This window comes from Cladophialophora psammophila (genome assembly GCF_000585535.1).
Source record: "Cladophialophora psammophila CBS 110553 chromosome Unknown aczJe-supercont1.17, whole genome shotgun sequence".
Lineage (NCBI taxonomy): Eukaryota > Fungi > Ascomycota > Eurotiomycetes > Chaetothyriales > Herpotrichiellaceae > Cladophialophora > Cladophialophora psammophila.
This window is the reverse complement of record NW_006912938.1, coordinates 357,286-379,783: the sequence shown is the minus strand read 5'-3', so window position 1 is coordinate 379,783 and position 22,498 is coordinate 357,286. Positions and strand designations below refer to the sequence as shown.

At 52.7% G+C, this 22,498-nt stretch overlaps 4 protein-coding genes across 4 annotated transcripts; 2 read left to right on the top strand and 2 right to left on the bottom strand.

Moving 5' to 3' along the window:
- Positions 1–1,880: 1,880 nt before the first annotated feature.
- A1O5_09744 (sterol 3beta-glucosyltransferase) lies at positions 1,881–6,489 on the bottom strand (the record flags this gene model as incomplete). Its single annotated transcript, XM_007750322.1, has 3 exons — positions 1,881–2,234; positions 2,323–5,157; positions 5,209–6,489. The coding sequence occupies 3 exons, from the start codon at positions 6,487–6,489 to the stop codon at positions 1,881–1,883; spliced, it is 4,470 nt and encodes a 1,489-aa protein (XP_007748512.1).
- Positions 6,490–7,413: 924 nt separating this feature from the next.
- A1O5_09743 (pyruvate decarboxylase) lies at positions 7,414–9,198 on the bottom strand (the record flags this gene model as incomplete). Its single annotated transcript, XM_007750321.1, has 2 exons — positions 7,414–8,848; positions 8,903–9,198. 2 exons carry the CDS (start codon positions 9,196–9,198, stop codon positions 7,414–7,416), a joined length of 1,731 nt encoding a protein of 576 aa, XP_007748511.1.
- Positions 9,199–10,536: 1,338 nt separating this feature from the next.
- On the top strand, positions 10,537–15,529 carry A1O5_09742 (STE/STE11/BCK1 protein kinase; the record flags this gene model as incomplete). The annotated part of the gene is made up of 2 exons (XM_007750320.1): positions 10,537–15,341; positions 15,394–15,529. 2 exons carry the CDS (start codon positions 10,537–10,539, stop codon positions 15,527–15,529), a joined length of 4,941 nt encoding a protein of 1,646 aa, XP_007748510.1.
- Positions 15,530–16,567: 1,038 nt separating this feature from the next.
- On the top strand, positions 16,568–17,482 carry A1O5_09741 (uncharacterized protein; the record flags this gene model as incomplete). The annotated part of the gene is made up of 1 exon (XM_007750319.1): positions 16,568–17,482. The coding sequence occupies one exon, from the start codon at positions 16,568–16,570 to the stop codon at positions 17,480–17,482; it is 915 nt and encodes a 304-aa protein (XP_007748509.1).
- Positions 17,483–22,498: the final 5,016 nt, after the last annotated feature.

Genomic DNA, 22,498 nt, shown 5'->3' with positions numbered 1-22,498 from the left:
AAGTAAAATTATCATCAGCACGAGGACGACGCCTTTCGCACGTCGGCTTGGCCCGCTACTACGCACAGGCTCCATCTTATGGCCACCTTCCCTTCTGATCCACCCGTATACTTGTTAGCATATATTTCTGCCGGATATGGTTTCCAGGAACTTCCCCCTCTCTCACCTTTCGCGTCTTTCTCCCTGCTCTCTTCCAATCATGGCTGCCTTCTCACCCTGACGGCCACCCACCTCCCAATCACGCTTGGGTCGAGAGCTCGGCACCATCGGATTTGAAATCCCCCCTGTCCCTTAAAGGATCCATTCACTCGGGTTCATGAATCTGTGTGATTTGACATGTTGCTTCCATTTCCACTCTCTCGCCATCTCCGCCCCGTGGGTTACTTGCTGCATGCAACTCGCCTCTTTCATCACGCGACGGGGTCTTAGTCTCTTTCTGGCCTCTCTAACTCTATGTATGCATGGTCCCCGACCCATGGCATCTAACGCCGCCACTAACGGACTTGAAGTAACAAGCAGCCCGCAAGACCAAAGCTTCCTCCGAACTAGGTTCCCAAGGTGGCCAATTTGTCTGACACACCCGATTTTAGTCCAACCTGACAGAAAGAGATGGCAATTTGTCACTGCTCACCGCCGTGTCCGCCGCAGTTTAGAAGCAGTCAGACCGGATCCAGTTTTCCTCTCTGCAGAGCGGCGGGCCTTTCGCTAAAAAGTAAGGAACAAGCCGTCGACAAGCACGAGAACTCGTCTCCCCCATAATCAAAAGCTTGACCTTGATTGATGCGTTCTTCTTTTCCAGGCCTGCTCCATACTGAGTCCTGGACCAAGCAATCTCGGAACTCTTCAAGCCTCGGTTGTATCCACCCACGAATACACCTGCTTGGGATATTTTTCCTCTGCCGAGCATCAGACCACTGTAGCGTAGTTGAGAGCCAAGGAGAGCCAGGCAACAACTTCTCTTGGCAATCAGGACATGCCCAAAGCCATATCAGATGGGTTGCTGCTCGACAGACCAGACAGCCCATGGCAAGACGTCTTCGGGACGCTGTACGGAGTAGACGGGACCCATCATCGCGCTCAGGCAAAACTAAAAGGTACTCGGTACAAACTCAAACTCCTGCAGTGGGCAAACTCCAAATCACCTTGAACTTTGAGCCACCCCGGAAGTACTGGGTAACATCCGCTCAGCTCCCTTTGTCGGAATACTTTCGCGGTCGTTCAGTGTCTTTCGCTGTGGTGTGATCAAGCAACCACATCAACACCCCATGTGCTTGCTCTCTGAGCACGGCCCGCGGACCATGGCCAAAGCAAAAACAAAAAAAGCCTTTTTACAAGTACAAGCAGAAGGCGAACACGATGGACAGCTTCAAAAGTATTGGAATTAAGTCTATTGCCCCTCGAAATTGCCACTCACTCCAAACCCGCAGGACCAGATCTCGTCTCTAAGAGCCTAGTTCTCTTCCGCTAGATCTATCTGACATTCGTGACGTCGTCAAGCTTGAATCCAAACAACAACTCAACCGTATTGCTCCCTTTTGCATGAACGCTTCCGCAAACCCGATGGTAGGTCCCCTTACAATACCTCCCTCAAACGCCCAAATCGGTTCCGAACCATTGGGGGGAAAATAGAGTCCAACTCTGCCTCTCTGAGCAAGAGCAAAGCGCTTTAGCATCTGCATGGGCTCTGTGACGAGCACACTCACGACCATTCCATGAACGCCCGCACTGTGCAGCCATCGACCTTACCATGGATCCTGGTTTCCCGTCACAATCCGATTGCCCAACGACATTCTCATTCCTACGAATGGCCTTGCTGCCCTTTTCGGCGTCGCATGTCTTTCGTGTGATGTCTCAATTCGCGTCCCGACAGATTCATATTGTCATCTCTTGACACTCGCTTTTCTGATCGGTTCCACTCCCTGCATCGCACCCAGCCTCGTTCGATCCACACTCACTTTCGGCGCTCTCCCGCGCACAGGAGGATGACCAGTCCCAGTCGTGTCCCACTCTTGAATCCGGCGCTGCATGTCTGGATCGGTGTCGTCTCCGATAAATGTCCAGGACTCCTCGATATCGCCGCCTTCATCGAGGAGATCAATTGCTGTGAGGCCAGCTGCTCCCCCAGCCGCGGCGGCGACGCCTTGTTGTTGGATCGCGGCGCGGGCTTTCACCAGCGATCTTGCGTATTCGAGGTCGCGGTAGATTGCTCGGATGGCGGTTTGGACGCCGTTCTCCTGCCCAATACCGTTAGCACCGCTCATTCTCAGGTTCTCCTTTCCCCAAGACCAGATTTGGCACACTAAAGGAAGAACGAGATCTTACCTTCCGGATCTGCTCCCCCAACAACTTCGCCTTCAAAATCATCCGCTCGCTGTGCGTCGCCTCCCAAAGCGCTCTCGAGAACAAACTCACGTTGACCTTCTTCAAGCAAATACCCACACCGAGATCCTCCACCCTCGATCCGAAGAAGAATTGATCCCCGAAAAACGGCTTCACCACCGTTGGCAGTCCCGCTCGGAGACTTGCGCCAGTGGTGCCGGCGCCGCCGTGATGGCACGCCGCGTCGATTTGGCGGAACAGCCAGTCGTGTGGCGCGGACTTTATCTGGAAGATGTCTGGGGGCAAAGGAACTTCTGTCTTGACAGCTTGCGGGTCGCCAAGGCGGTCGGACCAGCCTTTGGAAAGGATGCAGCGCACATCGGCTTTGAGGACCGAGTCCACGACGGTTTTCGTGAGTGCTGCGGGATCCGAGACGACGATGCTTCCGAACCCAATGTACACAAGCTTCTTCTTGTCGTCTCTGGCCTTCTTGATGAAATCCGTCAGTTCGGTAGGTGGCGTCCAGTCAGAGGCCTCGTCAAGAAACCAATACCCTGTCACCCTGACCCAGTCGCTATAATCCAACGGCGGGGCCACCACATGCGGGCTGAAATTGTACAAAAACGGCACCTTGTTGGGCTGCATCTTGTCGAGATTGGTGCTTCTCAGACCCAATTCTTTCTTGCGCCACCGATTCACTTGCCCCGCAATGGCCTTCCAGAAGACATTGTCGAACATGACATACGAGTAGTAGTTGTATGCTCCCCCGATCTTGTGTTCCGGAACGGCAAAGGCGTGAGGGTATGCACGCGTGCGTGTCCAGGGCATGGTAAATGCGCGAAAGTAAGGGATGCCTAGGGCTTCGGCGATGTGGATACCCGCCATAGCAGAGGGGGATTCTACCAGAAGATCCGAGTCTTGACATGCGGCCCAGGCTGAGGTAAGAAGTTCATCGATCCATGTGCGGAACTTCGCAGAGGCTTCTCGTAGAAAGGAGTACGTAAACATGCCGTTCTCGACGCAGATGCGCATCAACTCGGCCGGGTCACCATCCACAGGGCGGAAATCAATCCCATGCTTCTGAATCCAGGGACCAAATTCAGCATGCGTAGCAATTCGCGGGCGGTGGCCTTCTGCTAGTAGACCCTTGCACAACGCAATGTAAGGCTGCACGTCGCCTCTTGAGCCAATTGTGAGACAAGTGATGCGGAGTGGAGCGCTAGGTTTGGAGAGGTTGATGATTGAAGCGCGAGGGTCATCAAATAACACCGGTCCCAAAGGTTCTTCATCCTTATGGCTGTAAATTGCCTCGGCGGTATCGGGCAACACCAGAACATGGTCGCCCGTGGTAGAAGTTCGACGGGCTTCTTGAAGTTTACGGTGTTCTTCTTTGGCAATTTCTGCGCCATCCTCATCTGCTTTGGCAAGGACGCCCGACCCTGCCATATAGCGAGCTGTTTCCAGGCTGTGCAGCAGCGTCACTGTGCAATCGTCGCGATGTTCGGCCGAGCTGAATTCGAAGAATAATTCCTCATGACCACGGATCACCAAGACTAGGCCGTGATAGCCAAACCGGAATCCCTTCTCCTTGTCCACGTTCTCAATATCTCTCAAGGGTAAGACCAGCTTGGTCCGCGTCCCAGGGAGAAGACTTCGAAAGCAGAATTTTCGATTGCTGATGTATATCTTGCCGTACAAGGGAAGCACGCGATGGAGGAAGCCAAAATAAGTTGCTTGTAGTTTCTCGGTAGCAGGCAGCGCAAAATGAGCACGAAAGCGATCGCCATGGCCAACGTTGGCTTCCTCATCTTCCGGATCGATCCCTCTGTCATCGGGCACGACGCCCTCATTTTCTCCGTAATGTTTCCTACTCCCTGCCCACATGCCCGACACCTTTTCTAGATACGACATGGATTCTGTGGCTAGAAGCTTTCTCATTGAACTAGACCGATTCTTGAGATAGTCCGCAAAGGCCCCAGCCCGTTGCAGTGGGTAGGATCCGGCCTTGACCAGATCCTGTAGTGTCGGCGAAGAACTGTTCCTAACATAATTTTTGCTAGCTTCCAGTTCTGATGAGAAGAGGACTTCATTTTGCACTGTCGCTCGGCGGTGGTCTTTCTGCGGCTCATGTGCGCCTCGGATCGGGATGGGAAACGTATCTCCTCGTTGTGGAGAGCTAGACAGGATTGTTCCCCCATCCGATGACTTCCTTGTAGGCTCCGTGGAAAGGGAAGTCAACGTTTCCATTCGATGAATGGCTGGCTGATGGAAAACATCGCTTCTGGTTAGGATTTGGCTGGCAGACATTTGTGCTTCTGCTCGTGGTGATAGAGGTGCGGTAGACGAATCTGTTTCTTTGTCGATAGACTGAACATATGAATCTTCAGAGTCGTGATGTCTCGCGAGCGGCGACCGGGTTGTTCGTTTTGACATATTCACCTCGAGACGACTCGTACTTCCGCTTCTACGACCTCGCTCAAAGCTGGCTCGGCCGTATTCTCCTGCAAACTCGTTGCTAGAACGAGAAGGGCTATTGCCGCGGGGAAACTCTCCGCTCATTCTCGGAGACATCCTGCCATCATTTCGGATGGAGAACGGCAGCAGAGTCGCTCTAACACTGTCTTTGAGAGGTGGACTCGACTGAGCTCTCGGACTACCTGCGACAATGTCCGAAGAATGTCGAATAGGCGTTGGTCTGGACCTGGGACTGGAAAACGGCTCGACCTTCCCTGCAGGCGAGAGAAGGTCCTCCGACCCCCTCCTAGCTGGAGCTTCGGTGATCAAGCTTCCGAGAACGTTGAGTGCATCTTGGCCAAAGCTGAAAAAGGAGAAGAAGTACTAGAAGAGTCAGTGCTGCCAAAGAAGGGCCGGCCGGGTAAGTGGTCTTACTTCGTCGATCGCATAAGAGTCCTCGCTTTCAATCACTCTAATCTTGACCGTCTCAGCGAATTCGACAACCGGACTCTCCTCGAAGTCAATAATGTTCTCCACTGGTAAAGAGATCTTAACGCTGTCTCCGTCGTTGTGAGAGCGGAATATTGTCTTTTGCAGAGACTGAACCCATTCCTTGGCGCTCGAGGCACTGTCTGCTCGAAAGTGGTACGTGCGGTGGTCTGTCGTGACAGAGAAGTCCTTACAGTCCTTGGATTTACCCTTCTCCTTGTCCGTAGAGAGAGTAGCAGATATGCCGTACCTGAGGTCGATGTTGCCAGAAGGGAAATAGAGGTTTGAGGCGTCGGAGTAGTAGGATAACACATCACCCTTGAGAGAAAACCAGTATCTCTTGTACTTGGAGGTGGTCCTTCCCTTCTTTGAGAGGTAGCCGGTTTTAGCGACGGTATGTGATTTCTTGGGCAAATACGCGTAGAAGCAAATGTGTAGCTTGGTGATGTAGAGATAGCCCTGTAGGAGCACGCTCTGCAACAGCCAGCATGGATATTCTGCCACCACGGACTCGGGTTGTTCAAATCCAAAGATTTCCATCAACCGCGTTGCAAGGAGCGTCTGTGGCGTCGACTCGCCTCTGCTTCTTGACCTCAGGGATGTAGGAGATTCCAGAATCTGGTCTTGGCCTTCTGCACTCTCTTGAAACTGGGCCTCGGCGGTTATCAACCGACTCAGAACTGGCGCGTCTCGTGGATTGCTTCTTGAAGACTCTGAGGTCACGTCGCTCTCAGGGCTCGGGTCTTGTCGAGGCGTGTCCTCTTTCTTGCGCATCGATCTCCCCGTGAGACGGGGCAAAGATTGAACCAACCGCTGAGTTGAAAGACGCTTGATTTTCTTCTCACTCACGCCCTTCGCGTCCTTTGTTGTCGCAAATTGTGCCTCTTTCAACCCCGTTCCTGGAGCAAGCGGGAGTGATGCATTGTCGGCGGCCGTCTCTTCTTGTTCCTCGGGGATCTCGTCTTCACTATCGCTGGACTCGTCAAACCTCGTGTTGAAGTCGGTTCGCGACCCGGCGGCCGCAATCATAGAAAAGATGGATTGATTCATGTACTGGGCGGGCATGTTTGAGCCCCGGTTGGGGGCGGTCACGTCTTCTTGAGCATCGTCTCCCAGGCGCAGGCGAGACGGGATGTGTGATGAAGGGAGGCGATTCAGGTTGGAGTGTCGGATGTGCAGTTTGCGGAGGCCGCCCTTCTTGGAGGGGGGAGATTCGAGGTTCGACATGTTGTCGTTTGTGGATCTGGCTTGCCGGTCAAGGTGACAAACGACTGAATTCCTCGATGTGCGGCAGAAATGCCCTTCTCAAAGTCTCGACAGTGACGCCGCGTGAGGCATTTGGGCAAACGCACTAAAGTCAGCCTCCCCTTTGAGAGACCAAGTGCTGGAGGTCACAAGTTCAACGGCACAACGCGGTCTCTCACCTGACAGCGCGGTAGGATTGTGGAAAGGGAGCAGCCCGATAGCCAGGACGGACGCGATGCACCGAGGACATTATGAAAGCATTTCCACAGCACCGAGATACCGATGCAGAAAGAAACAATCTGGAGGGTCGCGTTATAGCTGACAGGACTTCCTGTGCCGGTCAACAGCGGAAAATGGGAATGGGAGTGGGAAGACTGCGGGAAGTGAATTGGTTCAAGATACTACTAAGGCAAGTATCTGTGTGACCGATGAGCCTCGAGACTGCGTATCCGCTAGTAAGTCAGGGTCTGTGTTGGCGAGCCAATCAGAATGCGGCCAACCGTTTGCTGACAACGAGGCCACTGGCAGCATTAGGCGAGTTTCGGCTCAACATTCCAGGCACAACAGGCACCACGACGAAGAGAAGCATCTACCAAGTAAACAGTGAGATGCGCGAGCGGGATATCACACACGGGGCGCCAGACTCGAGGAGGGAGGTTCTGGAAACGCATTAGTTGTACTGTGGACGATGACCATGGCATGTGCCCCTGGGGTTGCCAGCCTTGTTCATTAAATCTACTTTTCAGCTGTTCTTCAGCCTTGTCTATGTTGATAGTCCGTCTAGTCAACACGAGCCTTTTCTTCGTGTTTGTATCCACCCAATCCATGAACACACCTAGGAGGTCTCGAGCATTTTGGCATTATTCCGAGCACTAGCAGCCGCGGTAACAGACACTGCAAAATGGATTAGTCCATAGCCATATGAAATGGACTCTTACAGAGACCAAGGGACTTACATCCTGCGGGGGAATCGTCCCACGGCATATACATTTCGACCAACTGCAGATAGGGCGCTTTCGAGAAGTTTCCGTCGTGGAACAAAGCATGAATATCGGCCTTGGTTTTGACTTGGTAAGTTTTGTAGTTGCCCTCATGCGCCCCAAAGGACGGGACTAGATCCTTGTAGTTCCAGTTTTGTATATCATTGTAGGCCGCTTTCATACCGTGGATGAAGCGTTCGATGGTGTAGCCATTGTTGCAGATGATGAAAATTATGGGGTTGAGGTTGTGTCGGATCATCGTGCTCACTTCCTGGCAAGTGAGTTGGAAGCTGCCATCGCCGGTGAAGAGAATTGTACGACGATTGCCATCTAGCTCTTTGGCAGCCAGTGCTACACCCTGGCACGCGCCAGTCGCGTAGCCAATGCTGCCCCAAAGGATCTGACTGATATTGATGACATTTTTTGGGAATCGAGTTTCGAATATTCCATAGTTGGACGTTCCCGTCTCAGTGAGCACGATGTCACCATCCCGCAGCCACTGTCCCAGTCGTGGCCAAAACCAACGGTGAGTGATGGTAGGGTCGTTGGGATTTTCATCTTCGGGGATGGGTCTCTGATGGAGCGTAGGTCCAGGCTCAATGTTCAGTTTGGGCAGTCTGTCGATGATTTTGCGAAGGACACCTTTCATGCCGATGCCGGGGTATTCCGAATATCGGACGCGCGTGTATGTACTGTGGAAGTCAATTGTCTTCAGCTGCGAGGTTCTATAGGAGAATCCAGCTGTGTTGAAATCGGACTTAACACTACCAATAGTGAGAAGCAAATCGGCGCTTTCGACACGCTCCTGGACTCCAGGATTAGAGGCATCGCCCGCATAGATACCGCCAAAGTTTGGTAAGGTTTCATCGACAGCCCCTTTGCCCATAGGCGCCACGAACGCTGGGAGACCCGATTTGACGATGAGCTCGCGGGTCTCAGGCAGTACACCGTGACGAATGGCGCAGCTGTCAACCAGAATGACGGGGTTCTTGGCAGCCTCCAGATACTTCAGGACCACTTCGACCACATACTCTTCCTTTTCCGGATCATTCGGGTAGGGACTCAGGTCCAACTTGGTCTTTAGTCTTTGACCCTCGACCTTCCGTTTGACCATATCTGTGGGGAGGGTCAGGTAAACGGGCCTGCTTCGAAGGTAGCATTCGCGAAGTGCATGGTCGATCTGTGAAGCGATATCACGAGGGTCTATCAATTTGGCGACCTCGACCGCCAGATGGCCCGCCATTTCGGCGAAAACATTGAAGTTGCCATTGCCGAGGGTATGATGCAGGAGCATGCCATTCTTTTGAGAGATGGTGCTCGGCGTCCCGACGATATGCACCACAGGGACGAACTCGGCAAAGCTGGAATGAACAGTCAGTCGACATCGGGCGCACCACACGGCTCACGTGACTTACCTCCCAGCAGTTGCATTGAGGAGAGATAGCTCGCCCACTCCAAAAGTGGTGATGATGGCCGATATGCCTTTAACTCGAGCATAACCATCGGCAGCGTACCCCGCGTTGAGCTCGTTGCAATTCCCCACCCATTGAAGGCCGCAGCCCTCGAGGTAGTCTAGGGCTACCAGATTGAAGTCGCCGGGCAGCCCGTGAACAGAGTCGATGCCCATTTGCTTGAGCCTAGTGAAGAGATAAGTAGCCACATCGACAGGCTCTCTGAGCTCTGTGGTGCGGATGTCAGTTAGTTCAGCCATGGTTGGGCAAGGGCACACAGCCGGAAGAGTGAGGTAGAGATGAGAAATGAGAGAAGAGAAACAGAAAGCAACGTGCAGCGAACAGGAGTGAGTCGAATCTTATACGAAATTCACGACACGATCGGATCAGATCAGATCGGCGTAATAAGCATTGAGGTTCGCAGCGGAAGACCGGCAACGTGCAGGAGATGCTTCGAGACCTCCATCCAGACATGGACATTACAGTCAATGGGGGATTGAACAAGCAGATCCATGGTGTAAGTGCCAGCAGCACGCTGCGACAGTGATGCAAGAGTGGTATGATGTGACGCGCACATCAGTCCACCATGCCAGAAGAAAGCTTGTCACAGCATCAAGCATCCTTATGTGAGGCATTCTAAGCTGGTGCTGGTGCTGGCAACAGGCATATGTTTGTCCCTGGGCGGTCATCGGGGTGCCAAGTTTGGGTGTCAACCATGCCTAGCTGGGTAATTGTAGGTCCAAGGCCGCCCTTACGAGTCCGATAACATGTGCCTAGCAGTAAGTACACAGGGCACCCTTGGGCACCCTACGGAGTTATCTCGTTGGGCCGTTCGCAATTGATGCCAAGCTCTGCTGAAGGCCTTGTCCTTAACAGACGCGCTTATTCCGCATCCTCTATTGGGCATGCTTGCCGACAGCCTCATTAGCCCCATCCTAGCCTCCTTAGGCTTCGTAGGCCACTAGTCGTGCCTAATCACCCTTCCTTCCTCCTTCCGCCCTAAATCGTAGGTGCCGCTCATCAGCCACACGCCCCGAACGCTCTACTCGGCCTGCGACTCTCGTCTCTCACCGTCGTCGACGTCCTTCTTCGGGCTTACTACCCTCTCAGACACGGCGCCGACACCCTTGCTCCAAGAATCGAGTGGTGGCATCTGCAGATATATCAGCACTTGTCGACCAAGGCCTATCTGCACCTGGCATTCTCCGCGCTTCCCTCACTTCTACATCCACTCGCAACTTCTCTCGCCGCATATCAGTCGTCCGATCGGCTTCCTCACCGTTGTCAGTTCGCTGGGCTGCTTGCTGGCGAGTTCAGATGCTATCATGTGTCTATGACACTGTGCTTAGTTAAGGGGTGCGCCTGAGCGTTTTACTCGATTCGAAAGTGGAAGGCCCGTGGACAGTCTCCCTTGAGGCACTGTCCGCTTATTTACGACCACGAGAGTCGAGGTTCGAAAAAGCTAGGAAAACTCACATCAGGGAAATGATTCTCTCGGCTGTCCGACTGCGGTGACAACGTCGTTTTTGGCTCAAGCTTGCTGCCTATGCTGCCTCGAAGCGACAGTCCATTAGAGGATGGTCTCCAATCCCCAGATCATGGATAACCAACGACAACAGCCGTATATTCCTGGGCCTCCCCCTCCACCAGGACAGGGCACTCTCGGCCATCTACCACCTCCCCCTCCTCGACCGTATCTGCAATCGACCCTTCCTCCTCCGCCGCCAGGACCACATCCCTCCGCCCTCCCACTTGGGACCGTCTTTGGATTGCCGGGCGCAGGATGGCAGCAACCATGGGGAAGATCAGGCTTAGGCCAAAACATACCGCCTCCACCACCGATAAATCACAACCAATCTCAAGGGCAGCACCTGTCCTATGGTATGCGGCAGCTGAATATTCCACCGCCGCCTCCGCAGAACGACAAACCTATCTTGTCCGCCACATTTATTCCGACTGGGGACTCATTTGGGCCCGGTGTCGGCATTCCGCCTCTTGACGATTATTCTTCCTACTCTCGATACGATGCTCAATTCACTTCCGAACCTTCGTTATCTCATGCGGATATGAAATATGCCGATGTCACGTCTAGTTCTCATAGCTATTCATATCCCAATCCCATCCACCCAAATCCGGATATAGCCAACAGAGAAAGTCGCGCTGCCTCTGCTTCTTCCAATAGGGCGGCTTTCACTCTACCCCTTCGCGACATCAATGAACCCATCTCCCCAGGGCCCCCCACCGCAACATTAGTCAACCCACAAACGAGCGTTGATCAGGGTCGACAGCGAGCGCACAGTGCTGCCGTCACAGGAAGCACTTCCAGCGAACTTTCCTCGCAATGGCCTTTGGATCGAGTTCTCGTCTGGTTGGCCGCCAACGGGTTTTCGAATGATTGGCAAGAGACCTTCAGATTGCTGAAATTGCAAGGCTCTGACTTTCTTGACCTCGGTCGTGGACCGAATGGCCGCGGAAATCTTGGCATGATGCATCAAACCATCTACCCACAGCTCGCGAAGGTTTGTTCGAGCGGCAATACGGGTTGGGATCAGGCCCGCGAGCGTGAAGAAGGCAAGAGGCTCCGCAAGCTCATCTCTCGTCTCGTCGAACAAGGAGGGGAAGGTCCGGCCAGTGCAGGTATCGGGCATCGGAGGCGCGAGTCTGGTATGATTCCGAGTGCATCCACGGAGGGAACTCTGGAGACCTCGCCTCATCTTCCCCGATCGGAATTTGGCAGCGCGCCTGGCACTGCTGGTCCGGAAGGGAGTCCCGGCAAACAAATGCCTCCACAATTTCCGACAGGATTGGGTCCTCGAAACTCCCAGGGCCGAAGCAGCACCATGCCAGTTCTTAGCAAACACAGCAGCGCATCTTCAACCCCAAGCGACCCCAAGCCACCAGATAACCTTCCAAGCACCGGGCGTACAGACTACACCAGGGGTGTTCTGACCGGCATCAACAATCGCGGTCGGCACAGCCCTAACCTTTCCGGCGATGGCCCCAACGGCTTGTTGCCAAAGGCATTTGATGCGTCTCCCAGTGCCAGCCCGGGCCTTGGAAATGCCGTCCCCGTATCGGCTACAAGTTCCTCGTCCCAGCTACAGCGACCGGACCATAGCAAGAGCAACAGCACTGATTCCATGCTGAAAGCAACAGGTCATTCTCGCTCAAATGTCAGTGCTCAAGGTGTCTTTGAGAGGGGTAACGCAGCGTCTGGAGGTTCAGAACGTTTTTACGCAGACAGGCGCGATGCACAAGAGATGACCAGACCCTCGCCTCTAGAAGCTCAACGAACTTGGAGCAATGACTACGCACCGGGTCCGGGAGGAAAAGACCACAGTAAGGGCTTTCTCAGCAAGTTTATGAGGAAGAGGCACGAGCATAGCCAGCCTCAATCAGATGAACATCCATTGGAATCACCGACGAGCCCGGGGCCATTGAAGCTCTTTGCGAGACCGACCGCGAATGGAAGTGACTCAGTGTTACTTCAGCGCCCTGCTTCCGTAGCGAGCGAAGACGACAGAGTGCCGGTGGCGGGCCGGCGGGGCCCCAATGTTGCGAGAAGATACATTTTCGTGACGCCAGACTGTTGGAATTACCGCCTCGTGGACGTCACGGAAGTAGAAACTGCAATCGCGCTTCGCAGTCTCATCTGCATCGAGCTTGGGATACCAGACGCCGAATATGCGCAGATATTTGTTACCGAGCCTGGTCAAACAGAGCACGAGAGTGCGCTCTCGGACAGCCTGCTTGTAGCATTGCGGAACCGGACAGATAATTTGGGCAGCTTCAAGTTGTATGTCCAGAGCCCCACACTCTCTGCAGTTCCCAGCTCAGCCTCTCAGTCAACTGGTCTCGGGGTTTCCTTTGGCCAGAAAGTTCAAGTCGAAAGGGCTCCGCCTATGGTCAAATCAAACTCTTCTGGTGGCGTCAGTCGTAATGGTTATGCGTCCCCAAGTGTTGAACCGCTTGCAAGCGACCCTGCTCTCGTACAAAAGCAGGCTGAGGAGTACCGACGGCAAACGGAGGCCAAGCAAAGGGCTTACCTGGAATCTCGCCGAGCCCAGAAAGAATCAACCTCCACATACAGTGGTGGTGGCATTCGGGGAAGCACAATCATAGACTTCGACAGTCCACGTCACTCGCCGTTCGAAGAGAAGAAAGTCGAAAATCTGGTTCCGGTTCGACGGCCTCCGACGGCCCCGGCAGAATCTACCACTTTAACCAAGGTCAATTCTCTTCGTGCTAAAGGATCTAGCAATCGATCGTCCCTCGATGCCTTGAAGCGAATCTCTGATCCAATCGCTGAAGAAGACGCAGAACGTGGAAAGAAGAAATATGCCACCTTTGCAGGCATTCCTTCAGGGGGCATCGGTGCCGCATTAGCCAATGTTGGTAAGATGGCTGGCGCTCCGGCCACTTTAGGCAGTCAAGGTGTGCAACAAGACAGAAGAGGTGCTGAATACAGTCGGAGTACTTCAGGTGGGTCCTTTCGCCCCGACTTCACAAGGGGCAAAGGTGATATGTTGTTCAAAGTTCCTAACTATGAAGAAGGTTTTGCCGATATTAACCAAGAAAATCGGGCACGGAATGCTGCTTTTGAAAATTCCCAGCGTTTCGGTCCTTCTCCAGCGGTCAGTCCTTCGACTGAAATGGCACCACGACCGATTCTGCAAACTCGAAAGTCGTACGGTCCCGATCTGGAATTTAAGGAGACAAATGTCTCTTTTGCTCCTTCTCCCCATCCTATGAAGGACGATTCAGATGACGACTCAGACGATGGTTTATTCGCCATTCCCTTGGCAAACAAGTCCATGTCCAAGGATGAAACTCCATCCCGCAATAAAGATCAGAGACCAACATTGACGGTCGATACGGACCAAAACACCAGCAAAAATGTACGATTCAAATCACCAAGCTCATCCAGTGGCATGCAAAACACTGGGGATGAAAGCGCCACGGCGAGTGGAGAAGGTTACGAGCGCAGCCTGTCTGACGGCAGCTTCAGTGGCTCTGCCCAGTCTCCAGATGACCGAATGAGTAGAAGAGATTCCTTCATCAGCGACATCTGGGCGAATCGACCTGCTGTGGAAAATGTTGTTCATCATCTCGACGAATTCTTCCCAGGTGTCGATCTCGATAAGCCGTACCTTGAAGAAAAAGGCGACAACAACTCGCCGATGAGGACGACCGATCAGGATCCTCTCGACGCCCTCCAAGGACCCTCCGGTGGACCCTCTGGCGGACTCACTTTCGGTACGGCTGGACTCGATCTCGAGTTCAGTCGCAAGAGTGATTCGGATACTCTGGGCTCTGACGAGTCCACTCTGAAGGCGAAGGATCGTGATAAGGTTGCCAGTGTTGCTCAGAGACAAGTTGGCAAGGCGACAGGCGGTATTTCTAGGATGAAATCTATCCGTGAAGTCGCCCAGAAGCGCAACGACATCAGGCGAGGACCTTCTGTTGCAGCTCGGGTGGAACAGAACAATGCAAGCAGCATTGTTCGCCGGAAGTCGACAAAGATGTTTGGCGCCCACATTGTTCAGATCAGACCAAAACCAGGCAGTCGGTTATCTACCCTAGATCCTATCCCCCAAGAGGAAGTCCCCACGGACGATACGCCAAAGCGGCAGGCAACGTTCAAAATTATTCGCGGTCAACTTATCGGAAAGGGTACCTACGGGCGTGTGTATCTTGGCATGAATGCAACAACCGGTGAGTTCCTGGCTGTCAAACAGGTGGAAGTCAATCAGAAAGCTGCAGGTCAAGACAAAGATCGGATCAAGGAAATGGTTGCTGCTCTGGACCAAGAGATCGATACTATGCAGCATCTTGAGCATCCAAATATTGTGCAATACCTTGGTTGCGAACGTAAGGAGTTCTCCATCAGTATCTATCTCGAGTATATTCCTGGTGGCTCAATTGGCAGTTGTCTCCGCAAACATGGAAAATTTGAAGAGTCTGTGGTCCGGTCACTTACCCGACAAACTCTCGAAGGACTGGCATACCTTCACCAAGAAGGCATTCTCCACCGGGATTTGAAAGCTGACAATATCCTCCTCGACCTTGACGGGACATGCAAGATCTCGGATTTCGGCATCTCGAAGAAATCGGACAACATCTACGGCAACGACGTCACCAACAGTATGCAGGGTTCGGTTTTCTGGATGGCACCCGAGGTGGTCCGATCACATGGCCAGGGCTATAGTGCCAAAGTCGATATCTGGTCGCTTGGTTGCGTGGTTTTGGAAATGTTTGCGGGAAAGCGACCTTGGAGCCGCGAGGAAGCTATCGGCGCCATCTTCAAACTTGGAAGTCTCAGCCAAGCGCCGCCTATCCCCGAGGATGTACAGTCAACAGCCACAGTTGATGGGCTGAACTTCATGTATGATTGTTTCCAAGTGTAAGTCTCAAACTACTGTCTGCGGAACGTTCATGTACTGACGCATAATCAGCAATCCGACCGACCGACCGACCGCTGACACGCTGCTTCGACATTCTACATTCTGTATTCCAGACCCATACTACAACTTCTACGACACCACGTTGGCGGCGAAGCTGAGAAATGTTGACAGCGCCGGCCTTGGTTGAATCGCGACCACGATATACCCATAATTACAACTTGTTGCAACACCAAGGAGACTTTAAATACTATTTCGAGCAAATATATCCGAGAAAGGACGAGCCGTTCTTCGCACAGTAATTACGCAACGGCAACTGACGAATCTAACGTAGTCTGACGAAAGAAGGAAGATGCTCAATAATACACGATTTTTACTATAGGGATTCATCTACCCTGCGAACCTTCGATGGGTGAACCAGAACAAGGCGAGGTGATGGTCGGAAAAAGGCGACAAGATTGATGGTTGGCCTCGCGGCATATGAAGCGGACTGGATGAGGAGTGCAGAAAAATTCCCATGTTATATTGCGCATTCCTCAACTTCTCCATGGGAAATTCCCAACTTTGGCGATTTTCTTGTGCATTCCTCTTTCATCACCCATCACTTTCCCACCACTCTAGTTTGGTCGCAAACCATTTGCTATCTTCAAGAAGAGCGGGCATCGTATCCTTTATCGAGGCTTTACAAACGAAGCCATCCACCTCAGTCGGTGCGTGTCCTGTTTCGTGGCTGCCGTTTGCGGCGCTCTAGTGCTTTGTTCGTGTCTTGCTGGAAGCGTTATCACGCCTTGTGGCTCCTTTCTTCTGCTTCACTTTCTTTGTACATGGCTACCTATGCCAGGACAGGCACAAAAGGGCAAACTTTCGTCTGGGGACGGGTCCCTTACCTGGCATTTCCTACACCAGTCCATTCCATCGCAAACAAGTTGCTGCACAGGATACATTAATCGAATCTCGGGAAAGAACAAAAGATCAATCGGCTAAAATGTTGAGTGTAAGTCCAAGTCTCTGCGCATATCCTTGGCTCGACGTCCGTTGCAATGCGGCGGCATTGTGTTTGATGGGCGCCCACGATTCTAACTCGCCCTAGAAAAATAGATCAGCCGAACTCCCACAGCATTCCGACTACACACAACCAGAAGCATTCGAGCGAAATGCTCCGTCTACGCCATCCACTCCCAGCAGCGTGAGAAAGAAGTGTCGACTTGGTGCAGCAGCCGCCCTCGAAATGGCAAAGTTCGTCTCTAATAGCCTCCAAGGTATTGCCGCCGAGGCTGCTGGAGTCTCGAAGACTCGAAAGGCAAATTTTCAAAAGCCTATACCGGCTACTGCCGCCAGTTCACGGCCTTCTCGCGCGCGGAAACCTCCTGAGCGGTATTCCCCTGACCCAGAAGATATGCCGAATAGAAGAAAGACGAGGAGCGGTACCAAGACCGCTAGAGACGACAACAAAGCCGGCGGTGCACCGCCTATTGACTCTCCGAAACACAAGACCAAGCGTGCTATAAAGCAGGCCGTGGAGGATGCGCTAGGAGCTGCCTATGTAAGTCCTACCACTGAGGACAATGCTCCTGCGGCAAGCAAAACTAGATCGAAGAAGGACGCTACTAAGGGAAAGAAGAAGGCAATCTCGAAGAAGAACACCACCGCCGAGACCAAGAGGAAAACTACCGCGCGAAAGGAGAAGGCGGGGGCGAAGAAAACCGAGATCACACTCAAGGTGAATAGTCACGTGGGTTTTGGGGGGGCGGCTACCGCTGCTTCGAAGAAGACCGCAGCCGACGAAAAGGAGGAGAACAAGAAGAAGACGCAGCAGGGGCAGAAGGACGAAACGGTCAAGGGGCCAGCGAAAAAGACAACCGCGTCCAAGAAGCCCGCGTCCAAGAAGGCTGAGGGGAAGACAGCCGCCGCCGCCGCACCCAAAAAGTCAGCCAACAAGAAGAGCGCTGCTTCAAAGAAGGAGACAAAGGCTAAGGCTACGACTACAACGACCAAGAAGGTTACCAAGCCCAAAGCCACTGCAGCCAAAACCGGCAAGAAAGCCCCTGCGAAGAACGCTGCTCTGGCAAAGACCAACGATGCTGGACAGTCCAAGGCTCCCAAGGAGCATGTCACAGAAAGCAGCGTCAAGTCACAGTCTTAGCCATTAGGCAAGCTCAACGGAGGTCGGAGAGTACAGGGAACTGGATGTTTTGAGATTTGGTTTGTTAATGTAGTAGTAGTACTTTGGGTAGTTGTTGCCAGACTGCATATTACTTGATTCTGCCTGCCTCCGTCGAGCGATGTTGAGCCGGTAATCGCCTTCGGTTGAATTCGTGGTTCTCGGTTCCATTTCCATCTGTATCACACACTAACCTCAGGTATCTTACCACGGATTCATGAACAGGTCGGAATCAGGGTCTTGAAAATAGTTGCTCGGCAGATCCTCGCCGATGCCAGTAGACAGAAGCACATCATCACCCGTCCCGTATGATCTGTTCATTGGTATATCCTGGTCATAGGTCACAAAGGGTGGATGGGTATCTGCCCTAAGGGCCGAGGTAGGTGTCCATTGCACTGCATCTGGCGGCGCATACGAGGCGCTCATCGTCTCGGACGTGTTGCTATTCGGGAAGAAACCAGGCCTGGCGAGCCTCTAGGATACCGCATTGTCTTGGTCGGAGTCATCATTTGGCCCGCTGGTTTCTCCTTCGTGCAAATGCTGGCCATCCTGGTCAAGAAAAGGAAGAGGTGACGGATGCTCTGACACGCCGTTTAGGGCCACAACCGAGGGAGAAGACACTCGAGTTAGATCCACGGGGTTAGACTCGCCATAGTCTTCCCACGCAGCCGGAATCTCATGCTTAGTGTCCTGGAGCATTTACCCTCCGATCTGCTGCATCTCTTGCGGTCACATTCCCACCGTTGAGTTGGTCAAACGCTGGCCACAGCCTCAAATTGTAATTGAGCCATTGGCACAGCACGGGGGGACGAATCTGGCGCATCAGACTGAATTCGCCAGCCACTGCAAGTGTTGTGACGAGCTTATCTCCTGCAACACCTTTAAGATGCAAATCACCAAGACCATGGAAATAGTAAAGTAACGCACGCGCTGGCTAAAGTGTCCTTTGAAAATGACCCGAACAACGAGACCCGATGGCTTTGGACGCTTTGTAGCTTCGAGGCAAATGTCCCCAACTAAGTCTTCATCACCAGTCTTGATAATATTTTGAAAGGAAACCCAAATCGAACACGAACAGTCCTTCAGATTTGAGAACTGCGGTGATATACTCTCAACGTGGAGTATGTCCAGATGAGAGTCAAGGGCTCTCTTGGTCGGCAAGCTGACAGAATGGAAGTCGCAGCCTCGGAAGGGGCACAAGAACTGTCTTTCGTGCCCTCGAAGGTGAGCATCTCTTTCTTGATGTGTGGGGAATCCGCCGTAGAACCGCGAGCAAGAGAGACTTGTACGCTGATACGGACGAGGACCGTATGCTTCTTTGAAGAAGGCTTCCTTTTTCATGGGCCATTTGGAAAGAGATTGTAGCCTCGATGGCCTCTTAAATCCTAGATATTTGTCGCACGACTGGTGAGCTTTCGTCTGCTACGATGGTTGTATTTCGAAGAGGCCTAATTGGGATTTCGAAATGTCCTACCATAACTTGGTGAGAGTTCTTCATACACGGCTTCTAGCCTTTCTAGCCAACGTATGAGGTTAGTTCTCCCCACAGGCTGGACGTCCTCTCCGTCATCAATAGCCGATTCACAAAAGGAGAACAGATTTTTGTAAACTCCCTGGATGTCTTTCCCCATGCCTTCACTAATTCAAGGCTCTGAAATATGGCATTCCTCCAGGCAGCGGACGTGGGATAGCCAATGCAAGATAGCGTATTTGTCAAAAGTAAAGCTTCCCCTTCTTGCAGCTTCGGCCACCTTTTCGTCCTCGTGTGTGGACGCAAAGAAAGCAAGCGAAAGGTAAGAGGTGCATATCTTGCCGGAGAGGAAGGCGGCAGACGCAAGGTTGACGTATTCCGAGTGATATTGATCCAGATAGCTGCAGCGGAGATCAATGAGATCTACCAAAAGCAACGCAACTTACTCTTCGACCGTTTGGTGTGCTAAATCAGCCGTCCCATCTGGGTTCGACTCCACGAGTGGCCAGCAGATCTCTTTGAAGTGCTGCGTGTATCTTCCCCTGCTGAAATCGATTCGGTGGCTCGTGGTATTCATCGGAAGCACGCCCTGGAGTTCATGGACGTAACGTTTTCGCTTCGCACAGCTCAATATTTCCAGGACCAGCTTTGCCCGGGGCACGACCGGATTCGGTCTCTCTTTTTCTAACCCGGAACAATATCGGACCATATCTTGAACGTGAAAATCAGTGAACGCCGACAACCTGGGCATGGGAGCCAACAATTACGCTTCGTCGATACCGACGGGCCGTTCTTTTCCAGCATATTCTTCATCGAAGTGCAAGCGAGTGGCACCATTCTCAAACAAGTCCAAGATGAGTCTCGCCAAAGAAACATTCCTTTCCAAGCTTAGTCCTCAGTCAGGAGCAAACAGACCGTCTTGAACTCACAGGCACATCTTGGAGAAACCGCCCTATTCAGATCCCCTATATGTTGACTTGTCATATCAAACCTGGATCATTCTGTGCTCCCGCCCCCCTGCGTAATAAAGAATATCCTCTGAAAGATGCTCGGGTCCGACCTTCACATGATAGCAGACAGAGGCCTTGAATTTCTCGGTGTCTCGCTCTGCCTGACTTGTGAGGAATAAACGTAAATCGGAACTCGTCGCAGGGAGCGTGAGCAGTTCTTTGAGCAGCTTCAAAACTTGTCCCTGCTGTTCCTGCTCTCAATCATCGAGCCCGTCAAATCCAATGAACACTTCTTCATAACATTGTAGGGCATCTTAGATTCTTGTCGTTAGCGCCTGCTGTCTGTCTTGCCGTGCGCTCAGTACCATTTCCGGCAACATCAAATAGATTTTCCCCGCAGATGTCCTTGATGCCAACGAGCTGATGCATCAACGAGCGATCCAGCTTGTCAAAGCTATTCCTCTGGCAGTCATGGTATTTGCAGTAAACGTATGCAACCGCAAATTATGAGTTCCTTTGTGACTGTTTCATGAACGCTTGGACCATTGAACTAAAGACCACGGTCTCGCCTGTTTCTGTCAGCGATGCGGTTTGAACGAGACTGGCGGCCGAGTCCTTTACCGGCCGCTGGGATTTCGAGACCTAGAGAATGCTCCCATTTTTCTCTTCATTGTTGAGCCGGTTTTTCCAACAGGGCCCGTCGAAAATCCACTTTGCCGCCTGCGGATAGTATTGTCTGAGAACGCAAAGCTGTTCGTGCCATTCATGACGCTTGGCAGGATTAAGCCAAGCCTGTACAACAGCTCTTTTCGGTACACGTGTTGTCTCTTGTTGTGTTTTGAACATGGCCTCGAACTGGCGTCCGTGCTTCTTGGGTAGCTTGATAATGCGCAATGCTTGCTGAAGAATAGAGCAGCTCCTTTGAACGCTCGAGGTTGCTGAAAATGTCACCAACCATGTCCTCGAACGCACGACATGTAACGTGTAACGCAACGCTTCAACTTAATTCGTAAGCCTGCAACATGTTACTGGGCCGCACAGGTAAGTGTCATATCGAACCTACCTGACCGGGTGAAGAAAATGAGAGTACGCAGGTGGAAAGAGAGGATATCCTTGTATACACTGACTAGAACAGCAATTGCTCGACTGCCGAGAAATGGAGAAGAACAGCTTTGATCTTCACATAGGGTGCACACGAGCAATATGGGAAGCGAGGCAGATATGTAGGAGCCGCCTAATATCGCCCGCCGCCTGGCGAGCTGGCTACAGGTACTGGCAAGTACGGGATAGGCCTCGTCGGCTACTTAGACCAAGCGCCTTGGCACCCTGTGTCTGCAGGTGGTCGAGCCCCCGGAGAAAAGACAAGAAATGGGCTGCTAGGAGCTCACGTGGGACTCAGCCAGACCGCTCGCCGTGTCGCTTTTGAAAATAACTGACCCTGACTCAGAGCTTCATACTCACTTTGCTCAGCTTCACAGCGTCTGGACACACATCTGTCTCTCAATTTGAAAAAAAAAAAAAATGAAAAAATCAAGAGCTTGAAAAAGGGCAAAAACATGGGCGCAATCCAGGGTTCGAACCTGGGGCCTCTCGCATTTAACTTAGAGTGAGCCCTAAGCGAGAATCATACCACTAGACCAATTGCGCGTGAGGTTTTTGTAGTGTTGGTGGGTTGATTTGTTGCTAAAAGTTTGAACATTGGGTATATCAGAATTGAGAAAACGAGTGGAGTTGAGCACGTCACGTGGTTTCTAAGCTTAATTTGCCCCTAGACAGTGATGACTAAGCGCCAAGCCCACAGCAAAGGGCGCACATGCCCCAGCGCTGGGTCTTCTCCCCCGGACAACTTTTCATCCACGGGGCAGATGACGCTGCACATGGTGCCATTCGACTCGCCTCGTCCCGGGCTTCAAAATGACACTCAGTTCATCAAATTATCTCCCGGTTTCGCCGTGATGCGGGCCACTTTGTGGCCCTCGAAGTTTTGAGGTGGTCAGGCCAGCTGGCCAATGAGATCGCCTGGCCGCGGCCTCTCCCCACGAACAGGGGCACAGCCTGGGGGTCAGACCACCACCACCACCACATCATCGCTCTTTGGGGGTTGACGAACACCAGCGGGACACCCGCCGCAATTCGCCCAAGGACATACATTTTGCGACAACGCCGCCCGCTGCAATTGTCGAGATGCTCTAGTCTACGGCCACAATTTGGTGCTACCCAAGAGACAGACGTAGTGGCAGCCGAGCGAGTCCAAGAGCGCTCGGGTGTCGTTGTACAACTCCATTACAGCGCGGGCAGGCACGCAACGTCCGTTGGGCGCTGTTCACGTCGTGAGGTCTCAACCACGGTCGCGCAATGCTCGGCAACACTTGTCACGCGGCGAGATCTTCGGCCCCTCTCCCCCGTGACGAGATGGCAGATCAATCCATCCACTGTCAGAGTGGCAGCATGGTTGCAAACCGTGCGTATCGTCGTGGTGTCCCGCCGAGGAGACTGTGAGCTCGAGATGATGTTGAAACGACGATTGGGAGCAACGGGGAGGGATCAGCTGCGTGGACTATGGTCATTCTTCGCCGA